At 35.8% G+C, this 13,746-nt stretch overlaps 1 protein-coding gene across 16 annotated transcripts in view; it reads left to right on the top strand.

Moving 5' to 3' along the window:
- The window catches only part of THOC2 (THO complex subunit 2), a 114,615-nt gene that overhangs the window by 90,116 nt on the left and 10,753 nt on the right, over positions 1-13,746 (top strand). For 10 of the 16 annotated variants that reach the window (XM_058713812.1, XM_058713811.1, XM_058713808.1 and 7 more), the window contains 12 exons: positions 220-377; positions 1,296-1,424; positions 1,777-1,908; positions 2,002-2,186; positions 2,680-2,858; positions 3,126-3,228; positions 4,148-4,578; positions 4,786-4,844; positions 6,480-6,611; positions 11,440-11,577; positions 11,920-11,989; positions 12,072-12,229. In XM_058713812.1, the coding sequence (XP_058569795.1) occupies positions 220-377; positions 1,296-1,424; positions 1,777-1,908; positions 2,002-2,186; positions 2,680-2,858; positions 3,126-3,228; positions 4,148-4,578; positions 4,786-4,844; positions 6,480-6,611; positions 11,440-11,577; positions 11,920-11,989; positions 12,072-12,229 (1,874 nt within the window). The remainder of the gene's footprint in view (positions 1-219; positions 378-1,295; positions 1,425-1,776; positions 1,909-2,001; positions 2,187-2,679; positions 2,859-3,125; positions 3,229-4,147; positions 4,579-4,785; positions 4,845-6,479; positions 6,612-11,439; positions 11,578-11,919; positions 11,990-12,071; positions 12,230-13,746) is intronic. The other 6 variants (XM_058713820.1, XM_058713818.1, XM_058713819.1 and 3 more) reach the window with 4 other exon arrangements.

Below are 13,746 nucleotides of genomic sequence, written 5' to 3'. Positions count from 1 at the left end.
GGATGAAATCATATTTCTGGAGAAATTATAGATAGAAAAATGTCCACAGAGTGAAAATGAAAGTCTTATCCCAGGCATGACCTTTTGGTTACAAACTATAGAGTTTGTGGTTTTTTTATAGCATTCTCTACACTAAAATTAATATGTTGTCATGTTTAGTGGCCTTGAGGCACTTGAGGAAGAAGTTTACCACTTAATATATTCTTCCCTTATTTTTAGAATCTACCAAAAATGAGACCATCACAAAATTTCTACAGCTGTGTATATTTCCTCGATGTATTTTTTCAGCAATTGATGCTGTTTACTGTGCTCGTTTTGTTGAATTGGTACATCAACAGAAAACTCCAAATTTTTCCACACTTCTTTGCTATGATCGAGTAAGTTCCTTTTATTGCAACCTTTAAAAAAAAAAAAGTCTCACACAAAGATAGCTAAACATGATCAGCTATAGAGGTATTTATTGTGTGTGTGGTTAAAAGCATGAACTCAAGAGCCAAGTGCCTGAACTTGAATCCTAGCTCTGCTACTTTCTAGCTATATGATCTTTGGCAAGTTTTTTTTAACCTCTCTGTGCCTCAGTTTTCTTACTGTAAAATGGGGTAATAGTACTTGTTTCAGAACATTATTGTGAGGATTAAATGAGTCACTACACACAAGCTCTTTGAATAGTGCCTGACACGTAATAAGCACCCCTAGTTAATCTGTTAACTCATAATATGGGTTTATACGTTTGTCAATAATAGGTAGAACTCTCTTCTTCGTTCTTAACCTTCACCCCCTCAAAAAACAACAAAACGGCTTACACCTTTGCACACACATAAAAGCAGGGATGCTTTTCAGTATGGTCACATTTATGTAATTTTGCATCTGGCTTTTTTCTTAATAAATTACTGCATTTATGGTTTAAAAATGTAACCTGTGTCACAGCATGTCAGCTGCCTTTTTCTAGTTTCTATGAACCTCGCCTCTGCTTACTGTCCCCTTAACCCCAGTAATATCTATGGCTAAGTCTTTGTTGAAGAAGTTATGTTGTAATAATAATTACAGTTTTTTCCTCTGTCATTGTATATCAGCTTTTTAAAATAAAAGTTTGTTGTTGCTGTTGCTTTATGAATGTGCCATTTCCTCACAAAAGCCAAAAATCTTTAAAGGTTTCTGGAATTGTGAATATAAAAGGGGAAGATATATAAACTAACCTGTTTAGCTTATTATGATTTGCTGTAACACAACCTTTTAACATTTTGGACTAATTTTGACATTGACTTGTTTTTATTTTTCAAACATTTTTCCTGTAGGTTTTCTCTGATATAATTTACACAGTTGCAAGCTGTACTGAAAATGAAGCTAGTCGATATGGGCGATTTCTTTGCTGCATGTTAGAGACTGTGACCAGGTGGCACAGTGATCGCGCCACATATGAAAAGGTATGGCTAATAAACACCCTAACATTTTACCCCTGTGTATAACAACCACTCGCAGTAATCTTTAGGTTGTTCAGTTTTGTGAGTTTAAGATTGAGTTGTAAAACAGTTTTTAAAATTTAAGCATAATTCATTCATTATTAAAAAGTTCTGTTTAAAAAAGTCATATCTCGAACTGACATGCCAAATTAATACTATCAAATAAGCTTAACATTTTTGTGAAAACTACCTATCATTCAGATCTTGTTTTTGCATGGAATCATTAAACTAGTCCTCTTAAGTTTTCAGTTCCCGCTATTTTGGGGGCAGAATTTTTCTTTAACAGCCTGTTTTTTTTTTTTTTTTTTTTTTTAAGGAATGTGGAAATTATCCAGGATTCCTTACTATATTACGAGCAACTGGATTTGATGGTGGAAATAAAGCTGATCAATTAGACTATGAAAATTTTCGACATGTTGTGCATAAATGGCATTACAAACTAACCAAGGTAAAAAAAAAAATTGTGTTTCTTGAAGGTGGTTTTTTTTTCTCTTTATACTTAATATTTTCATAATAATAGGTCTTAAAATGTTTGTTGTAGGCATCGGTGCATTGCCTTGAAACAGGCGAATATACTCACATCAGGAATATTTTGATTGTGCTAACTAAAATACTTCCTTGGTACCCAAAAGTTTTGAATCTGGGTCAGGCTTTGGAAAGAAGAGTGCATAAAATCTGCCAAGAAGAAAAAGAGAAGAGGCCAGATCTATATGCATTGGCTATGGGGTAACACAATTATACTTTAATGTGATTTATGAGACTAGATGACAGAAGGATTCTGAAGACTTTAAAATGTTTTACAGTGTTGAAGTTTATCTTCTGCCTTACTTCAGGAGATTATGGGAGATTATGCGATCATGTTCCCACAGGCTGGTGAGAGTTGTCACTTCTGATTATCAGCTTCCGGTCTATACTGGATGATAATTTCAAAAGTCATATATAGTATGTCTTGGTTTGGAGGAAATGTAATTTTATCATCAGTTGATATTTGGATCTTCAGTAGTGAAAAAAAGACAGTTTGAGGATCAGTTTACATTTTTATTTTTAAGAAAGCATCTGGGGCTCTCTCTAAAGACCTTCAGGAACTTACTGAAAATTAATATTTTTTATTCTCTGGCACCAAGTAGGGTGAATAATTTGCTAATTTTATTCTTTTAAACTCCATGTTTGTGCTTTTTGATTTGTATTTGTATATTTAAACACTTTGTGCGACTTTCAGCTACTCTGGGCAGTTGAAAAGTAGAAAGTCATACATGATACCTGAAAATGAGTTTCATCACAAAGACCCCCCTCCGAGGAATGCAGTTGCCAGTGTACAAAATGGGCCTGGTGGTGGGCCTTCTTCTTCGTCGATAGGAAGTGCATCCAAATCGGACGAAAGCAGTACTGAGGAGACTGGTATGCTTATTTGTAGAAGTTTATAAGTGATACATTTCGTTTGAACAAACTAAGGTGTTTTATATCACGTGACAAGTAAAATGCTGGCTTAGTATTATTTTTTATTCCCTAGGTAGGAGTATGTAACTATCAAGACTATCAAGAAGTAATTAGCCCTTTGTTTCTTTAGAAAGAATGAATTAGAATTCATCTCTAATCATTTTGCTGTGAAATTGTACTTTATTTACAATTAGGGACTTGTCAAATAAAACCTTACCTTTTTTTCAGATAAATCAAGGGAGAGATCTCAGTGTGGTGTGAAAGCTGTTAATAAAGCTTCTAGTGCCACACCAAAAGGGAATTCAAGCAATGGAAACAGTGGCTCTAACAGGTAGGAATGCTGTGCTGTATGTCACAGTTCTGAATTCTTACATGATTAATCTCATTAGCCATGAATGAAAGAGGGTGGTAGTTGAATACTATGAAAGTCATTTATGTTGGACTTTTGAATTTTTTAAGTACCCCTAATTTGATGATGTGCGTAACCATCCTCCATATGTTTTCTATAATGCCAAGACTGACACTGTTTCCCCTGCTGAGTTACGCAGGTGAAGGTAGGTAGTGAAGTTAAAAAAAAAAAACATTTTAGTATTGGGATGCCTGGGTGGCTCAGTCTGTTAAGGGTCTGACTTCAGCTCAGGTCATGATCTCGTAGTTTGTGAGTTTGAGCCCTGCATCAGGCTCTGTGCTGACAGCTCAGAGCCTGGAGCCTGCTTTGGATTCTGTGTCTCTCTCTCGCTCTGCCTTTCCCCCGCTTGTGCTCTCTCCCTCCCCACCCCCCCCCCCCCCCCCAATAAATAAACATTAAAAAAAATTAAAAGAAAAACCTTTTAGGATTGAGTACTTGCTATGGGCATGCTGGGTAAGGATAATTAACATAAAAGAAGCCTACACTGATTTAGACCAGGGATCCATCCAGCCAAGTAATCCAGTTCCTGATAGTAGCACCCTTGGTTGGTTTGTGGGATAAGTTTTGGCTAACCTTGTAATCCTCAGAGGTTATGAACATATACAGAAAACGGCCTGCCATCAGTTTAATCATTCTTTTTAATATGCTGTTCATGAATTTGGTCATTTATTATTTATTGGATAAAGAAGTACTTCCTTTTTATTTGTCTTAAAGTCGTTTAGTTTTCAAAGGGCTACTCTTAGTTCTGTTATTTTTGAAGTCCATAGGAAACCCTTCATGGTTTATATAACATGGAGTGTGTTTCTTGACTGTCTTAAAATCTCATGTTTTTATTCTTAAGCAGCAAAGCTGTTAAAGAAAATGACAAAGAAAAAGGGAAAGAGAAAGAAAAAGAGAAAAAAGAAAAGACTCCAGCTACTACTCCAGAGGCCAGGGTACTTGGTAAAGATGGTAAAGAAAAACCGAAGGAAGAGCGGCCAAATAAAGATGAAAAAGCAAGAGAGACGAAGGAAAGAACACCTAAGTCTGACAAAGAGAAAGAAAAATTCAAGAAGGAAGAAAAAGCTAAAGATGAGAAATTCAAAACCACTGTCCCCAGCATAGAATCAAAATCGACTCAAGAAAAGGAAAGAGAGAAGGAGCCATCCAGAGAAAGAGATATAGCAAAGGAAATGAAATCAAAGGAAAATGCTAAAGGAGGAGAAAAAACACCAGTTTCTGGGTCCTTGAAGTCACCTGTTCCCCGATCAGATGTTGCAGAGCCTGAAAGGGGCAAGTTTGCCTTTCTTTACATTTGTTTACTTTTGGTTCTTGTTAATGTGTAATAGTTAGTTCTTGTTTTCTTGTTCTGGCAAGTTATCTAGGGACTTTACTCGGGGGAACTAATACTTGATGACCTTAAAAGTTGGTGATTTTTCTTCAGTGGTTGGAAAAAAAGTAGAAATCTTACTGTGACCATTTTTCTTTTTGTGCTAACAGAACAAAAACGCCGCAAAATTGATACCCACCCTTCTCCATCGCATTCCTCAACAGTAAAGGTTAGTATAGCCTGAGGAAGGCAGCGTCCATGTTAGGCTCACCTGGTTGGAATACGTGTCCTGACTTCCTTCAAGTCTTGTGCCAAGTATTCACTGGAGCCACTGGAGGTTTTATATTGCATTAGAAAATGAATTTTTTACATATTGGTGGACTGATATTTTTTCCTATTGAGTATTTTTATTATAAAAATATTAAAACTTCAAGGACCTAGCACTAATTTTGTAGTGTTTCAAAGTGCAAGAGAAATTTTACCCAGAAGTGCCTCACTGCTTTAAGCAGTCATTTTTGGAGCGCAATGGTAGCTACAAGCAAATGAATCTTTTCGGCAGAATGAAGCCTATTTTTCAGCATAAATATTGAAGAATATATAGCAGTGAAGACTTCCTGGATGATACAGGATAAACAAGATACCTCTGAATTCATCAAGCTTCTTGATGAGCATCATACCGATGTGTGCCTTCTAAGAAGGAGTCTTGAAAGGAGTTCCATTTTAAAGTCTCCTTGGTGATCAGTTCTCCTGTAGTTGTGTATATTCAGTGAGCATGCAGCTTCTGTTGTATCTTCCCTTGGAGGTTTGTTTATACCCATTGGGTTCCCAACAAGTTGAACCTTGCGTTACGATAAAAGCAGATGTGGCATCCAATCCTACCACCCAGCAAAGAGAAACCCCAGGCATTCAACTGCAGCACAAAATCGTGGGTGTAGCCTTCTTGAAGACTCAGGGTAGCCATTCCTTGCTCCATATTTAATTTTAATTCTAAAGTCATCTAATTTCATGGAATCTTTGAATTTGCAGTACGTTGAACTTTTAAAACTGTAAGTTAACTAATTCTTCGTCAAGAGCACTGTGGTGGAATACCGTAATTTCTTTCTTTCTTTCTTTCTTTCTTTCTTTCTTTCTTTCTTTCTTTCTTTCTTTCTTTTCTTTTCTTTTCTTTTCTTTTCTTTTCTTTTCTTTTCTTTTCTTTTCTTTTCTTTTCTTTTCTTTTCTTTCTGTCTTTCCTTCTTTCCTTCTTTCTTTCCTCCTTTTCTTTTCTCCTTTCTTTTATTCTTTTCTTTTCTCCTTGCTTTTATTATTTCCTTTCTTTCTTTCCTTTCTTTCTCTCTCTCTTTTTTCTTAAGTGCTTTTTTTGTGGGAGGCATGAGATTCACCACCAGAGGCACTTTGCAAAAAAGTGATTACTCTTTTAGACGATACATGTTGTTTTCTTGTTAATATAATGCCACTGAGTTTTTTGGGCTAGGTTTAAAAATGCTTGTATTTATAGTAGAGTCATAAGTAAAGTAAAATTTGAAACCTCCCAAGTAAAGAAAAACTATGAAAACGTAAGATAACGTTCTTCCACAGTGACCTCCACTATTTTAGACTTTCTATGGAGGGAAAAAAAATGTTTTGTTTTCTTAAGCCTCTTAACATTACTTATAGCTTAAGTACAGTGTTATGAAAAATGTGGCATTGACACTTATTTTTAAATTATGAGCAGATAAAGATTTTTATTTGTTATTACATTGAGTACATATAATTTAGTTATTTTTTTAACATTACAGTTCCATTACATGGTTTTGCTTTTGTTTTTTATTGTTGATATTCATATTATAATTGACATCATGAGATTTATCCTCACAAGAAGTAGCTGGTTTATTTCCAGGTTACAGCCATACTTCCCAAAGTTCCTCTGGGTTCTGAGAACTATGCCAGCTCACCTGTCATCTCCATTCATTTTCTACAGGACAGTCTCATCGAACTCAAGGAGTCTTCAGCAAAGGTTTGAGTCTTTTAAAATCATCATGCCTAAGTAAAACAAAAAAAATTCTTTACTTCATTTATTTAGTAGATACCTTCACCCTAGTAAATTCAGTAAGCTAGTAGAATAACCTTTAAAAATAACTACCACAAACTGAAACAATGGATGACAACGGTCCTTTTTAATGAGATTGTTACCAAATGCGCGTAATGTGGCAACACTTCCATAATATCTCTCTGCTTGCTGTGTTATGCATTCTTTTATGTTTCAAGATCTGGAAATACGTTTAAGGTTTGGGGAAGGGGTTGTTGGTTTGTTTTGGGGAGTAGGCTTACTTAATTTCTCAAAACAAATCTGTCAGGTTGTTTTCTGACGTTTTAGGACAACCCAAAAGGCCAGAAGAGAAATTTGATGCATTCATGTAACTGTTCTAAAAACTGAGCCCATTCCAATCCATAAAATTCTATATTGCCTCTGCCGAGCTACCCTTTTGGTAGTTGTAGCGTAATATCAAGAAATACGGTTAATGTAAACTAATCATTCTCTTGGAGGGGAATACTCAACTTGATGGTTGCGTGTAATTACATGTCAGTATTAATTCTTGCCTATTACTCTACTTTCTTGAGTATTCTTCTACTAAAAATAATGTGTAGTTTGTGTATCTTACTGCAGAGTTCATTTCATTATTGTAGTTGAATTGTCCATTGTTCATGTTATTTTGTCTACTTATTATAATATTTGTACCCTCTTTCACTTTGATTTTCCACTTTGCCTCCTCTTATACCTGCTAAGTATTATTTCTTACTGGTGGACCAACACAAAACGAAATTTTGAAACAAAGCCAGTTGACATTATTAACTGCTTTTAGATATATACCTTTATAATGAAATGTCTGTGGATATGGGGCAAATAAGCACACATTTTTTAATAGTTTAGGTTAGCCAGTGTGCCTTTGTGCTGAAACTGTAGCATTGTTTTTAGAGTATACTGTATCAATCAAAAGAGTATTAGCTGTACTGTGAATGCTTGCTTTTAAGGTAAAACTTTTTATTGGCTAAATTGTATTGCAGTATAGTTGGTTTTCATAACCAGTTTGGGATTGTGTATATCAGTCTTAACCATCAGTGCCTTGGTGTCGGCTATTTTAAATTCATTGGTTAACAGTGTTACCTTGTGAATATTTATTTCCTGAAACATACTTTAAAGCAGTTTGAAACCTGCTGTGATAGTTAACTGGATTTTCTAATCAACGATGAAAATGATGGTTCCTTACATTTGCAGAAGCCTTTTGAAAATAAAACATGTGAGATAAACATGTTATCTCATTTCATGTTCATAACAGTGCTGTGAGGTAGATAGAACAGGAGGGTAGTGTCTTTTTGACAAATAAGAGACTAAAAAAGTTCTTGATCCTTTCCCAGTGGCGTGTAACTTGTCATACCAGAACTTGGACTAAAATTAAGATGATCTTCAAGTATTCCTACTACAATGAAAAAAATGGCAAAAAAAAAAAAAAAAAAATGTATGGTCCCTTGATTCTTAGCACCCGTTTCAACAGTAGTTGAAAGGAGTTCCTAATTCTGTTAATGCGTTTGCCTTGTTTTTAAAATTATACTACTACAAATCAATCTCCCTATCCCCCTTCAGAAAAAGATAGTGATTTTCTGGGTATTTAAAATTCAGTAGTTATCCACATTCAACCAAAAATTTTTGAAAATGGCATCTGAATGCACTTAAAATCAGGTGACTCATACCACTTTTCAGATCCTTAGTGTTTGGTATGGTAACTTGGTGATGTGATTAGGTGTTCAATAAATATTTGAAATGAACTCTTATGCTTTTGGACTTTGGTAAAGCATTCAAAGGTTAACTGGTCTGCACAGTAGTTGATGTTGCATTTTTCTTATATGTCTAGGAAGGTACAGTAGCATATGAATGTCTTAGAAAAACAACTTTACCTGACTTTGATCTCTAAAATTGACCATCTGTATAAACTCACCGTTTCTGGGTAGCTTTTCCTTTTTCAAGGATTTGAGCAACGTGTGTCTCTTTCTTTCGTGTTGTCACCCGTACATATAAAATTGTTTCTGTGTGTTAGTTTAATTTTTTAGTTATGCTTTGTCCCTGGGATCCTCTTTTTTTTTTTTTTAAAGTTACTTTCTATTTTTGCTTTCTAATCCATGGTAAAAGTAATACATGGATTTGACTTTTCAGGTGGATTAAAGGGAGAAAAATCTAGCTTAATATGCAAATCTTTTCTGTCTGTTTACCTTCCACCCCCAATTTCCAATTGGCATACTTCCAGTTTGGTCACTTGTGTTTTCACCTAGCAATCCTAGCAGCTGTATTTGATGAAGAAAGTGTGAAAAGCAGCATCCTCCTTTACCCAAGCTTCTCTATAATTTAGCAGGGCAGCAGTAACCATCCTCAAAACAGAATTCAGGTTTTAATTTTGTTCATCTTAAAGCAAGGATTTATAATCAAACGGAAGCCTAGAAGTGAGGCCATCTTTATATACGGTAGCCTTAATAAAGTCAGTGTGGCAGTGTTAACAGATTGTGAAAATCAGTCCTATTGTTTTTTGGACCCATTGATCCCAATGTCAAGAATAAAAGCAAATCAAAAGCACAGTCCAACAGCGCTATCTGCAGATCAATTTAACAAATCATTAATTTTGTTTGGCAAACAAGTATTGAGTACTTGGTGTGTACAAGGCATTAGGAAGTATGTAAAAGTGAAAAAGACACATTAATGAGCTCCCCTACCATACTGGAAACTGTGTCATGGGCAAACATAAGTGACATGAAATTAATAGGGAATACTTGTCACAAAAAACGTTGATACAGAATAATCAAGAGATCACCACCAAGTGAGTTGCAGAGTTGAGGGATGATTGAAGTGCTGATGGCTTTTGAGCTTTCTGTGAAGGTTAGTAGGATTTTAAGAGATTAAGATCAAAGTGAGCAGCCATTGTGGTCAAGAGAACTGCTGGGATGGACAGGGAGTTAAGGAGTCACTGGTAGCCACAGCATAGAGTGTATTGAGTTTGCCCATAGCAGGATATAATTGTGCAGAGATTGCGAAGAGCTTGGAAATACCTGAGCTAAGGAGTATGCATTTTATTCCACAGGCAATGAGAGACTGTCTGTTGTTGTGGAAAAGAGAATATTGTGATCAGAACTATTCTTAGAAGGGTAGGAAGAAGGAGTAGGGTTAGGTGTGTTCCTAAACTAAGAATGTATTGGTTTTTCAGTTCCCTGCAATACAGAATTCAAGTTAGGCACAATTAAAAACTTTATTCCTTTGGAGGGGGGTGTGTGTGTGCGTGGGTGTGCTTGTGTGTACTTATTTGTAATCACACTCCCCTCCCCCCCCCCCGCTTTTTTTTACTTTTATCAGGAGAATGAATACTTCCCTTAGAGAAATCTTTGAGTATTGCAGGAATATATTATTTCTTTTGTCTTATCAGTTTCATACGTAATATTAACTTAAGATATGAATAAACCTCACAATTAGAAAATCTTGAACTGTTGCTTAGGGGATTAACCCAGCAAGAGCACCTTTCGGACAAGCACTTTTATGACTGTTTTTCATTCTCTTACTCTTTGTTATTAATAAACATTTTGTCTATTTCAGTTGATCATCAACTTTTAAACACTGACATTTTAAAGAATCTACTTCTGCATTCCTATGGCAGTATTTCTGACCAACTGAATTGAAAATATTTGGTGGTGTTCAATAAGTGTTTCTTTAATTTTCAAATGGATGGTTGTCTTTTTTTCCATGTATTCCTTTGAATACCAAAAGATTTCCTCATGTAAAACTATTTGACTTTTGACTCACTATTCTTTTCATTCCTAAGGTATATCTAGGATTGCGTAGTTATTGTAATGAGTTATATTTTGTACACTGCTGCCTAAGACTTGTAATGTCTTAAATTGAACATAAGCTTATAGCACAGTTAAAAATGCTGTAAGGATAGGAATCTGATTACTTAATGTTTTCTAGATTTCCATATTCACTAGGTTATACTAGTAAATTATACGAGATTTCCATGTTTACAACTTGCATAAGTTATTAAGATTATCTCTTAATTATTTAGGTAGTGTAGTTTTGATCTGTGGCTGTTTATTGCCTGTGGGCCTTTTTGGCAGAGAAAGAATTCATCGTTTTTCAGTCTTGGGAGTTGTTTTATCATCCTCAGCTGGCCAAATGGTTTTCTGAGCCATTAGAACCAGTAAGACAAATTTCCCAGTCAGTTGTGATTATTTGGTAGAAATTGGAGTGCTTTAAGAAGTAGGGAGTATGCAGCCTTTACATTTATAAAAATAATTTAGGGTAGTGTTTACATGGTATATGTAGAGGCAGAAAAGACTTACTAGTAAAGTCCTGGCTAGGTTTTTATACTTTTGCTTGCTGTCATCGGTTGCCTCCTAAGTGGATGGCAAAACTGTTTAAAATTTCCATGATTGTGTGGAGGTTTGTATTTTTTTCTTAACAGTAGAGAAAGCCCAGACACTTTCACATACGGACTCCTGTAGAGGTAGTGGTTATAGATCTTCACAACAGAGCTATAAAAGGAACTGTCGCTTGTAGATTTACTAATGAGTCTCAGTTAAGGCAGGAATGAACTGATTGAGTTTAAATGAATAATTTTGTAAGGCCAAGAATTGAAGTCTTTGCATAATTTGTGCCATGTTCTTTTATTTCACCTCTTGTAACCCAGACAGCTGACCAGTTTTGACTTTGGGTCTAACTACCAGTTGTCTTTCATTAAATAAACAGTCAAGCAGGTTATGCCGATACTGGAAAACTAATAATCTTTAGTAATATTGCCTTAATTTAACAGCTCTACCTTAATCATACTCCTCCACCACTGTCCAAGAGTAAGGAGAGAGAAATGGACAAGAAAGATTTGGACAAGTCGAGGGAAAGATCCAGAGAAAGAGAGAAAAAAGATGAAAAGGACAGGAAAGAACGGAAAAGGGTTTGTAATTTTTTAAAAACTAGTTTGGAAAGCCGTTATATCCTGTATGGTGGTGTGTTTGTTGTCTTTTTTGAAGTACTAGTTTCTTGCCTGGCAGACTGTTAATTTAGTGTTTAAACTGATATTTTCACCCTAAAGTGTGTTTGAATCTTCTACGGTAATACGGATCTTCAGCCTAATACTCCCTGCCAGCTCTGCCCGTCTCTCATGTCATTTTGCCAAGTGTGGGACACTATTGGCAATACTCTCCGGCTCTAGTTAGCTGTGCCCTTGTGTAAAAGTAATATTTTAAAACAAAAACATAACCTCTTGATCAATGTAGTTCACACTTCTTGGTTCTAGGATCATTCAAACAATGACCGTGAAGTGCCACCGGACTTAGCCAAGAGGCGAAAAGAGGAAAATGGAACAAGTAGGTAGATTTATTAATACGTTTGAAGCAATCATCAAACTGAATTGGAAAAGGCTTTCATGATTCTCTTTTGTAATTTTAGTGGGGGTTTCAAAACACAAAAGTGAAAGTCCATGTGAGTCTCCTTATCCAAATGAGAAAGACAAGGAAAAAAATAAGTCAAAATCTTCAGGCAAAGAAAAAGGCGGCGATTCGTTTAAATCTGAAAAGATGGATAAAATCTCCTCCGGTGGCAAAAAGGTAAATTGGGAAAACAAAGGGACAGAACGCTTTTTCTTAAAAGTTTGACTCTCTGAATATTAGCACATACGGAGTTTTTTGGTAATCTGATAATCTCTTGTTAATTATTTGAGGGTGGGAAGAGGAGGCATTGGGGGAGGGCAGTTTATCTGGCAAATTCGAGCCAGTACGGTCCCAAACAAATTACTGGGAGAGTAGAATTAGTTTATCAGTGAAGTTTCCTTTTCCTTCATTCCACTCCCACCTACTTCTGTTCATTGACTTTTAGCTTTTCCTTTTTGTTTTCTTTCCCCCCCCCCACTCCACCAACAGTGATTTTAGTTTCTTTACATTCATGAGGTTAAAATACGGTCACATGTATTCTCCCTGATGATTAACACTCTCATAAAGTCTTTATTAATTGTGATTTTTAAACATTTTTGTAACATTTTCTCCTCATAGACTTAATGTGTATGCAACTTGTATTTGATTTTCAAACTAAGTATAGTGTGCATTCTCTTAGATACTCATGGATGATATTCAGAATACATTTCCTGCATTCTGCTTCCATATCCTACTTCCTTCCTACATATCCTTCCATATCCTACTTCCATAAAGTAGGCAAGTCATTATTAAGGTGTAAAGTGTTTTGAAAGCATTATTGTATATATAGGCATAGTTCTTTTTTATCTTTTGTTTAATATTTTTTTAAAGTTTGCTTATTTTGAGAGAGAGCGTGCACGTGCACGCAACTGGGGAGGGGCGGGGTGGGGGTCGGGGAGAGAATCCCAAGCAGGCTCTGCACCGGCAGCACAGAGCCTGATGGAGGGCTCAAACTCACAAACTGTGAGATCTTGACCTGAGCCGAAGTCGGACGCTTAAACCGACTGAGCCACCCAGGCGCCCCTGTAGTCATAGTTCTTAAAAGCAGTTTTGGAAAATTATAAGGTGATTGTTTTAAAGTCTCTATATGCTTTAAAAGTGAGGCTTCTCCTTTTAAATAAGTATTTTTTTAATTGAGGTAAAATTCACATAACATAAAAATAATCATTTTAAAATGTACAATTCAATGGTATTGAGTATATTTACGGTATTATGCAATCAGTGTAGCCAGTTCCAAAATGTGTTTATTTATCACTCCAAAGAGAAACTCCATGCCCATTGAGCAGTCATTCCCAATTTCCCTCTCCTTTTAGCACCTGCCAACTACCAATCTGCTTTCTGTCTCTATGGGCTCACCAGTTTGGGATATTTCATATAAATGGAATTGTATAATAATGTGCCCTTTTGTGTCTGACCTGTTTCACTTAGCACAGTATTTTTGAGATTCTTCCATGGCGTAGCATGTACCGGTGCTTCATTTCTTTTTATGGCTAAATAATATTCCACTGTACGAATATACCACATTTGTTCATCCATTTGTCAGTCGACGGACTTTTTTGTTGTTCCCTTTGGCTGTTGTGAATAGTGCTGCTATGAATGTGTGCTGCTCTGAAGTGTTTGTCTGAAGACCTGTTTTCAGGTCTCTTGTCTGTATA

This window comes from Neofelis nebulosa, chromosome X, assembly GCF_028018385.1.
Source record: "Neofelis nebulosa isolate mNeoNeb1 chromosome X, mNeoNeb1.pri, whole genome shotgun sequence".
NCBI lineage: Eukaryota > Metazoa > Chordata > Mammalia > Carnivora > Felidae > Neofelis > Neofelis nebulosa.
This window is presented reverse-complemented; position numbering and strand designations above follow the sequence as displayed.